This window comes from Trichosurus vulpecula, chromosome 3 (assembly GCF_011100635.1).
Source record: "Trichosurus vulpecula isolate mTriVul1 chromosome 3, mTriVul1.pri, whole genome shotgun sequence".
Taxonomy (NCBI): Eukaryota; Metazoa; Chordata; class Mammalia; order Diprotodontia; family Phalangeridae; genus Trichosurus; species Trichosurus vulpecula.
In genome coordinates, this window is record NC_050575.1 from 21,931,021 (window position 1) to 21,940,766 (window position 9,746).

General features: G+C 46.6%; 1 protein-coding gene across 1 annotated transcript; it reads left to right on the forward strand.

The window, feature by feature from the left end:
• The first annotated feature begins 978 nt into the window (after window positions 1-978).
• On the forward strand, window positions 979-5,539 carry ZBTB42 (zinc finger and BTB domain containing 42). Its single transcript, XM_036748265.1, has one exon. The coding sequence runs from the start codon at window positions 997-999 to the stop codon at window positions 2,374-2,376; it is 1,380 nt and encodes a 459-aa protein (XP_036604160.1). The 5' UTR covers window positions 979-996; the 3' UTR covers window positions 2,377-5,539.
• The last annotated feature ends 4,207 nt before the right edge of the window (window positions 5,540-9,746 follow it).

Consider the following 9,746-nt stretch of genomic DNA (forward strand, 5'->3'; position numbering starts at 1 on the left):
TTGAAAAGACCTCCCTCCTCCCCTTTTGCTCGCTCTCCTCCCCACTCCAGCCCGGGATCTGATTCTGGCCCAGGTTCTGGATCTGGTTCTGGCTTGGACTCGCGCTCGGGCTGGGGCTCTGGATCTGGCTCTGAGATCTGGCTCTGGCCGGGTCAGGGACTCTTGGGCTTCGCTGTAGCAAAGAAAAGTGAAGTTCATTCTCGGGGCGGGGGAAGTTTGGCTCCCATGGAGCTGGAGGGTGAAGAGGGGGAGGGAGGGAATGAAGCGGGGGGAGACTGGGGGGCTCTGCAAGGGCCTGGGAAGGGGTGGGGGAGGAGGAGGAGGGCAGCTTCTGTGACCACAGTAACTTGTACTTGTGGGATTTATCTCTTCTGAGTGAGACAGACAAAGGTTAGACTGCTTCTCTCCCTCTTTGCCCATTTTTCTGTCTCTTTCCTTCTCTTCCCCCCTCTGGATTTCTGCGTCTCTCATCTTCTCATCCCTGACCCTACCTCACTCAGTGTCTCTTTCTTTTCCCCTATCTCCCTCTCCCTCCTCACCCTCCCTGCCGCCTCCCCTTCTCGATCAAGCTCTGGATCATTCTCCTGTGTCTCACCCTTTCTTATCCGCACCCCTCTCCTCTTTCTCTTTCTCCTTCTCCCTCTGTCCTAGGTCTCTTTTCCTTCTAGTCTCTTGCCCACTCCACTCTCTATCTTTTCTCCCCCTTCTGCTTCTGAAGCCCTTGTTTACTTATGATCAAGTTTTTCCTGCTTCCCAGCAGGTGCCGAGGGATGGGAGAGTTAGTTTAATACAAACCAAACTCCAGTGAACAATTATTCGTGACTGGCTCTTTCCTACCTAGGCAGGGAGAGGGAGGGAGGCAGGCAGGCAAGGAGGGAGGGAGAGCGAGCCAGCTAGCAAGAGAAGAGACGACTTGTTTGGTTACAGCTGCTAGGAGGTTTGAGTTTCCAGGCGCATTCAAGTTTTTCCTGTTTGTGCCCAGGTTATGAAGGCAGAATGGAGTTCCCGGACCACAGCCGGCAGCTGCTGCAGTGCCTGAGTCAGCAGAGGCACCAAGGATTCCTGTGCGACTCCACTGTGCTCGTAGGGGAAGCTCGGTTCCAGGCTCATAGAGCTGTGCTGGCTTCCTGCAGCATGTACTTCTACCTCTTCTACAGGGACCAGTTAGACAAAAGGGAGATTGTACATCTGAACAGTGACATTGTCACGGCCCCAGCCTTCAGCCTGCTGCTTGAATTCATGTATGAGGGCAAGCTGGAGTTGAGCAGCCTGCCCATCGAGGACATCTTAGCCGCTGCCAGCTACCTCCACATGTATGACATTGTCAAAGTCTGCAAGGGTAAACTAAAGGAAAAAGAACTAGTGATTGAGGAAGACAAGGACAGACCCTTCCTGGGCCCCAGCATAGCCCTGGGCCATGAGTTAGAACTGCCTGGCCAGCCAAGATTCAGTCCCCTAGAGTATGACCGGTCTGGGGCCCACCCCACCTGGTCTAACAACCTCATGGGACCGTCCTCGCTATCGAAAAAAGCTGAGCTAAGTCCGAGTCCTGGGAAGGCCAGACCCTTGGATAATGGTGTGGGGGTCTCTCTCTCTCAGAGGACTGAGCTCCCAATACCCAGCCAGGCCCCTGGTGACTCGGAGTGTGCTTTGGATCTGTCTCTGAAGCCGATTTCAGGGAGGGATGCCCTCCACACCTCCTACGTCTTCAGACAGCTGGCTTCTGATCATCGGCAGCAGCAACAGGAAGCTGAACTGATGGTGAAAGATGAACAGGACTCATTGTCAGACCAGGAAGATGGCAAGGCAAGGAGTCCAGAGGGCCAGCCATTTGGACCTGTGGCTAAAAGTCTGGTCACAGGCCTGGGCCACATGTTTCATGGCCAGGAAGATGAGCTGGACCCAGACCGGGATGATAGCGAAGATGACCTGGATGCATCAGACCTCTCTGCTTCCGAGGTGCTGGGGCCCCCCAGTCACATCTGCATCTGCCCCCTCTGCAGCAAGGTGTTCCCCAACCCCCACGTCCTACAGCTGCATCTGAGCTCTCACTTCCGGGACAAGGATGGTGGTTCAAGGGCTCGATTGTCACCAGAGGGGTCAGTGCCCACCTGCACACTATGTGGAAAGACCTTCTCGTGCATGTACACACTTAAGAGGCATGAGCGGACACACTCGGGCGAGAAGCCGTACACTTGTGTGCAGTGTGGCAAGAGCTTCCAGTACTCACACAATCTTAGCCGGCATGCGGTAGTACACACTCGAGAAAAGCCTCATGCCTGCAAGTGGTGTGAGCGCCGTTTTACACAGTCTGGGGATTTGTACCGGCACATCCGAAAGTTTCACTGTGGCCTTGTCAAGTCCCTGGTAGTTTGAAGTTTTATGAAGGAGCTGGAGTGTGTGAGAGAGTGAGTGTGTGTGTGTGTGTATGTGTGTGTGTGTGTGTGTATATGTGTGTGTGTATGTCTTTTTGGTTTGGAGAATGGTTGTACCTATGCTCTTTTGGTGCCCCACAGCAGCATCCAGCCAGAGGGGCTTTAGGCGTAAGGCTGGGCTGTCCTACTGTAGTACAGGGACATGCAGAAACTGTTGGGGAGAGATGGTCTTGCATCACCAGTCCCTGGAATGCCTGATCTAACCTCTGAGCTGGAGAATTCTGAAGCCGCCTCTAGAAAAGCCTTTTCTCTAGAGGTGTGATTAGATGCCAAGAGGTCCTGCCTTTTGAAGTTCTTACCTTGTGGTTTTTTGGTCTTTTTTTTCTTTCTTAGCTCAAAAAGAAGAGAATGCGCTTCTTAGAAACTAAAATGCTTTCTATGCTGACCTCTTTTTCTCCCAACTGGGCTCCAGGCAGCAATCACCAAGGGGCAGGGAGATAGAGAAACCTCCACTTAACATTCTCTCCCTGATGGTTTCTCAGGGAGTTTCATGTAGTCATTTCTCATTTCCACTCTTCGCTTCCTAGGTTTCTTCCTTTGAGTATATGTTATTTTCAAGGTTTCTGCTTTCACTGATCCCATGGCATGTCCATCTTCCTTCTCTGGGCCTTTTGGTATTTAAAGGAAGTTTTTGTGGGACCCACCTTTTGCTGCCTTTCCCAATGAAGAATATGTCTGTCATACAGAGTGATGTCTGTGTGAATTACCTAGTGAGTTCTGTTAGGGGGTTTTGGGGATTGGCACAGAAATGGAACCTCTTTGGTACTCGGAGAGTAGTGGGGCAGAATTTGGTGTTCGATGGGCCACAGAAGAAACCAAATGGTCCAAGTTCCATGTTCTGAGTTGGAGAAGTAGGGACTAGAGGGCTGAGAATGGTAGCCATGAGAGAAGCCCAGGAAGAATAAGAGGTATGCCCTTGCAAAGGACGGAACAGTTATTCAAGTATGTATATTGAGGCAAGTGGTGAAAAGAACATTTGAGGTCCCCATATCCTGTCAGATGTAGGATTTAAGTCAAGAAGACTCAGCTCCTTTTAGAGACAGAATCAAGCTGGGGACAGAAACAAGTGGGTTCTAGGTGAAGTAGCAAGAGAGGCAGATATGGAGTTAGAGGACCTGAGTTCACCAACTTGGAGCAACCCTTTCTATGCAAAGTCTCAAGTGATTGGCCAGCCTCTCCTTAGGGCCTGGGAATTGGATGTGCCTCATTGAAGATTTGTTGATGGAGTCTGGGAGTGAGGTCAAGTTTAACTTTGCCAACCATTTGCCCCTTTGAGTCTGAGTCCCTGAGTGTGTCTGAGCAAATGATGTTGAGTGTGTTTGTGGACTTGAGTGTTGCTCAGCTGGCTGCTTCCCTAACTGAAATGGGGCTGAGGGGGATCGACCACTGGCCTCTGCTTCCCCATCATCCACCTCCACTTACCTGGAATTTCCGTAAGGTTGGTTGTTATTAATAGCACTGAGCTTGCTCCCTGAAACACTTCAGATTTTACTGGGGGGATTTTTTTTTTTTGCACATTAGCCTATTTGCCCTCCCTGGTTGGGCGATGTCACGAGCACTGACTGTGGTAGGAGGTGTGTAGTTTCAGGAGGGCCAGATGGGAACTGTTTGGCTGCAACCTGTTGGGGAGGCTCAGTTTCCTCGGGGAACTTCAGCTAGTTCTCAACGAACCCTCCTCTCCACCTCCCCCAGCACCAGCCCCTTTTGAACTCTGAATGTAATGTGAAAATTCATTTTATTTATGGCATGTGTCTCATTCATTACCTGACTGTACCTGTACTTCTGCTGAAACTGTTACATGGCTTTGGAAAATGTGGTGACCTGCATTGTCGTCCTGTGGACGTGTGACTCCGTATCGTGGTCTTAGGCTACTGAATATATATCAATACATACATTACACAGATAGATAGGCATACATATATATTTTTTGCTGTGATTGGAAATAGCACTGAGGACAAAGTCTACTAAAATTAAGTTATTTTCCTTTTCTCCTGATGAAACTTGATGTAGTATTTATTAGAAGTTTTAATTTGAAGTGATACTATAACTGCTAGAAGCCTTTTTTTATTCTAAATGATGAGTTTATCTCCACTGTAATGCTTCCAAGGTTTCTTTGTTTGGTAAAGGGAGCGAGTGACTAATATGTTAGTGTTGGCAAGAAGGGTAGCTGAAGTTTTTCTAAGTTTTTATTTTTTTACTTTAAAATTTTGCATAATGTTTTTTGTGATCTCCGTGAATAAAAGCAAATTGCAGACTCACATATTCCATACCAAGCCCGGTCCATGCCCAAGCAGTAGTGAGACAGGGGGCTGCAGGTAGGGCCAATGTGGCTGATGCTTCCCTTCCCTTGATGCCCTTCAAGCAGAGGGCTGGATTACTGCTCTTTGGTGACCACAGGGCCTAGAGCTGGAAGGGACTTTAAGGTCATATAGTCCAATCCCCTTGTTTTACAGATGAAGAAATGGGCCTATAGGGGAAAGGGACTTGTCTAAATTCAGATCTGGATATGGAACCTGTGTCCCCTGATTTCGGTTCAGGCCTCTTTCTACTACATGACAATGATGTCTTATAGAGAAGATTTCTGCCTTCGTACTGATTGGACTTAGACGAAGCTTAAAGTTCTTTCCAACTCTTTGATGCTGTGAGCTTAGGTCTTTTAGCCTAGGAAAGCCTAGGGATCTGGCTAGGTCAGGCAGTTGGGTGTCAGAGACTCCAAGGTGTGGTAATTGTGGGGAAAAAGAAGAGAATACTTGAACTCTCACTGTAGAGATGCTGTCTTCCTGGCTCCTGCCACTGGGCAGCTCCAACAAGGACTTTTGCACTTGTGTCTGTATTCTGCTGAAGTGTGTGTGTGTCTGTGTATGTGAGTGAGTGAGTGAGTGTATGAGTGTGTGAAGGCCATAGGTCTGAGCACAGCTCTTCCCACAGTGGGTCACTTTCTCGTGGAACAGTTGGGAGTTGCTGCCACACATTGTCTTCCGTGTGGGTGATTCCAGTCCTGGAGAGTTTATTTTCTTGGAGAGCGGTCCTGCCCTAACTCGTTAACACTGGGTTTGTCGTCATCTGCAAATAAATACTGTGAAGTTAATGTAAAAAAAATCATCAATTTTTAATTTTTTAATCAATGCAGTTCAGATTAAATATGTATATTTAAAAACTAATTTTTGTGGGAGAGTTTTATAGCAAACAAACCTACAGCCTGTAGCAAAGCTAATCGAATGAAATCTATTTTATCAGATGGTCCAATCCCTGTTTTCTAGTGAATTTCTTCTCCTCTATAGATGGTGGTTGGTTAGTCCAAAGGAGACAATCACAACCTGGGGTGGGGGGAGGGGGTCTGGGAAGAGTAATGGTTAGTGTTTGGTTTTCAGTGTGGTCATCTTCATCTGCAGCTGTATCCACGTGTGCTGTCAAACTGTGACAATCATGACTAGGAATTGCTGTCTCACCATTTTCACAAAAATAATAAAAACCCACCCTCCTCCTACTACTTACTGCTGGAGTCATCCTTGAAGCTGGGCCTTGCTTCTGGGAGATGTGGAGGCTGGGGTGGTGGTCTTCATTGGCCCAGGGAATTGTCCTTGCTGTGGGGGGGGTGTAGGTCTCAGGGTTTTTGATGTTCTTTTGAGGGGGGGCTTGGATCCCCATATGGAAATTAGCCAGATTTCATTATTCCAGGGTGGGTGGGCAGAGAGGTGCTAGAATAGATTCATTAGCAGGAGCTTTACATTGTTCCTAGAAAGGATACCCCAGTCTTGCAAATTAAGTTGAAAATCCCACTAGCTCTTGCTCAACCTTCTCCCAATTTTCTCCCCTCCCCCAATACCCACAATAGTAGATAACATAATATCTGCTTTGTGCCAGGCACTATTTTAAGCACTTCCTTTGATCCTCACAACAACCTGGACATACGTGCCATTATCCCCATTTTATGGAAGCAGAGACTAAGGCAAAGAGTTAAGCGACTTACCCAGAGTCATACAACTATTAAGTGTCTGAGATAGGATCCAGACTCAGGTTTTCTGACTCCAGACGTAACACTCCATCGACTTTGCTACCTAGCTGAACAGTGGTTTGGTGGTCAAAAGTACTGGGCTCCATTCCTGAATTGAACTATCTGTAGGATGTTGCTCAAGTCACTCCCCCTTTTGGTCCTCAGTTACTAACTGGACCTAGAATAGTGATGTCTGCTGAGCCATCCTAAAGATTTCTGTGGGTAACAATTGTGAAAATTCTTAGCCAAATATGGTTCTAAGTCATCAGTTTTGTCCTATGGTCCCTAAGGTGCTTTGAGAGGGCAGAGATTGGTCCGGCTCTAAAAGGTAGGGATGGAATATCACATGTTCCTGGTGTCTAATGGTCTGATCCCTGTTGGCCCTGCTGAAGGGGCCTAAGGAAACTGGGGGCAGTTGCAGGCTGGGTAAAGTCGGAGGCTTTGGCAGAAGGGAGAGGTCTTGTCACCAGAGGAATCTCTACAGAGCAATCCCTTGAATGGGTGGGGGTTGAGGACTTGGACTGGACTCCTCTGAGGTCCCTACCAGTTCTGATAATCTGTGCGTGTGGAAGACACTGCTTGTGAGCTGTTATTTTTAGGTACTGATTGAATTCTCCGGTTCTAAGAATCCTTTCCCCCCCCCCCCACCCTAATAACTAGCACCTACTGTGCTAGAGGCTGTGCATAGAGAGCTGGTCATGAAGTCAGGAAGACCTGAGTTCAAATCCCACCTCAGACACTTAGTAGCTTTGTGACCCTGGGCGAGTCACTTAACCTCTGTTTGCTTCAGTTTCTTTATCTGTCAAAGGTGGATAAAAATAGCACCTACTTTCCAGGGTTGTTGTAAGGATCAAGTGAGATAATTGTGCACAGTACCTGGCACATAGTGTTGTTTGGTTATTGAGTCGCTGTCCGATTCTTCAGGATCCCATGGATCATACTGTCCATGGGGTTTTCTTGGCAGATACTGGAGTGGTTTGCCATTTCCTTCTCTAGGGGATTAAGACAAACAGAGATCAAGTGACTTGCCCAGGGTTTCACAGCCAGCAAGTTCCTGAGGCCAGATTTGAACTCTGGTCTTCCTGTCTCCAGGCCCAGCACTCTATCCACTGAGCCACCTAGTTGCCTCTACCACATAGTAGGTGCTATAAAAATGCTTATTCTCTTTCCCTAACATGTCTTCAGGCCTGTGAAAGACCATGTGCAAATTGTGAGTCTAGGATTCCAGCTGTTTTTATTTTATTTTAAATATATCTCATCGATTCCTTTTGTCTTTACGTCATTACAGCATTTCCCCACTTCCTCTCCAGATTGAACCCCTCCTTGTGACAAAGAAAAACAAGTAAGCAAAAACATACACTAGAAACCATGTCTGAAAATGTATTCGATATTCAACCCTGGTAGTCCCTCACCTCCCTGCCCTGAGGGAGAAGGTATATTTCATTATCTTTATCTGGGGATCTTCCGTGGTCCAATTGCTTCTGATGAGTTGGAAGCCAAAGAACCACAGTCTTCTTCCTCCCCTCTCCTCCTGCTCTGCTTCTGCCTTGTCTTCTCTGAGACATTTCCCTCCTTCAAATCCCAACACAAACATCACTGCCTTAAGGGCTTCCCAGATTACTCAACTTGTTCTGCTCTAGTGTTTGTTCTAGGATCTCTCTCAACACTTAAAGGCCTGTTTCTTTCTTTTATCTTTTTTTTTTAATTCAATTTTATTTTCAGTTCCAAATTCCCTCCCCTTCCCTTACCCACTGAGAAGGCAAGAAAAACAAAAGCTATTACAAATATGCAAAACAAATTCCCACTTTAGCCACAAGAGGAAGAATGAAAGAAATTAAGAAAGAAAGAACGAACGAGCAAGTTTCCATCAGTGCTCTGAGTCTCTTAATTCTCTTCCTGGAGGTAGATAGCATGTTTCACCACGAGTCCTTCAGAATCGTGGTTGGTCGTTGTATCCATTTGAGTTACCAAGTCTTTCAAAGTTAATTATCTTCACAATGTTATTGTATAAATTATTTTCCTGGTTCTACTCTCTTCACTTTGTATCACTTCATATGTATCTTTCCAGGTTTTTCTGAAACCATAGGTGTGTGCGTATCTGTCTCTTTTGCTTGTCTAGCTTTGTTAATAGGGGCCCTCCAAGCCATTGCATGATGGTTTCTCATTACAACTAACTTGTCTTATATTCCATAGGACCATTGAAAAGGGACTTTAGAAACTATCATTATTATTTTTTTTTGGAGGCAACTGGGGTTAAGTGACTTGCCCAGAGTCACACAGCTAGTAAGTGTCTGAGGCCAAATTTGAACTTGGGTCCTCCCGACTGGGGGGGGGGAAGGAGGAGGGGGGTGTTGGAGGGTGGGGGGAAGGAAGGAAGGGAGGGTGGTGCTCTATCCACTGCCCCACCTAGCTGCCCCTCAGAAATTATCTAATCCAATGAGGTCAAACTCACATAGAAATGAGGCCACTAAACCACAAATAAGGATCCTTTCCACATATATTGACTTAGGAAAACTGCAAATGAACACAATCTAAGTTTATGTTGTGTTGTATTTTTTATGTTGTTAAATATATTTGTTAAATATTTCCAAATTACATTTTAATCTGGTTCAGGACAACTTGGGAGTGTACTTGCTTTGTATCTGACACCTGATATAATTCAATCTCTACCAAGTGAAGAAACCCTCTCTCGCACCCCTGACCCTGCTTCGCCGAGGTTTGGCCACATCTCCCAGCCCCAGTTTTTCATGAATGGGCCATGTGATCAGAAATCCCTATGTGTGTGGGCCCCATGAATTTAATTATATAATTAATTACATTCAGCTTCAATTACAATTACTAATTGATCTAAGCCTGCTAGCATGACACCTGGCAGCAGGCAGTTGTACTGGGGAAGTGGCAGGCAGGTGGGCAAGCCCTACTAGCCAGTTCTCTCATAAGTGCTAATTAATTAGTTTAAAATGTCTCTGTTAAAAAAAAATTCCTGATGGGCCTTCACCCAGAGTTGGGAAGATTGCATATTGTATGTAAGAGAAAGTTAGAGTCAGAAAGGATTTTAGAGTCATCTCAACAACACCATCATGAGCTTATATAGATCAAGAGCTCGAAGGAACCTCAAGCAATTTAGTACAAACCCCTCATTTTACAAAAGATGAAACTGAGGCCCCAGGTTAGATGACTTGCCCAAGGGAGGAGACTGAGAGTAAGCATCAGGAATCTTCACTGAACTGCACTACTTTACAGATGGAGAAATGACCAGAGAGGATGAGACTTACCTCCTCCCACCTTTCCAGTCTTAAACCTTCCTCACCCCCATG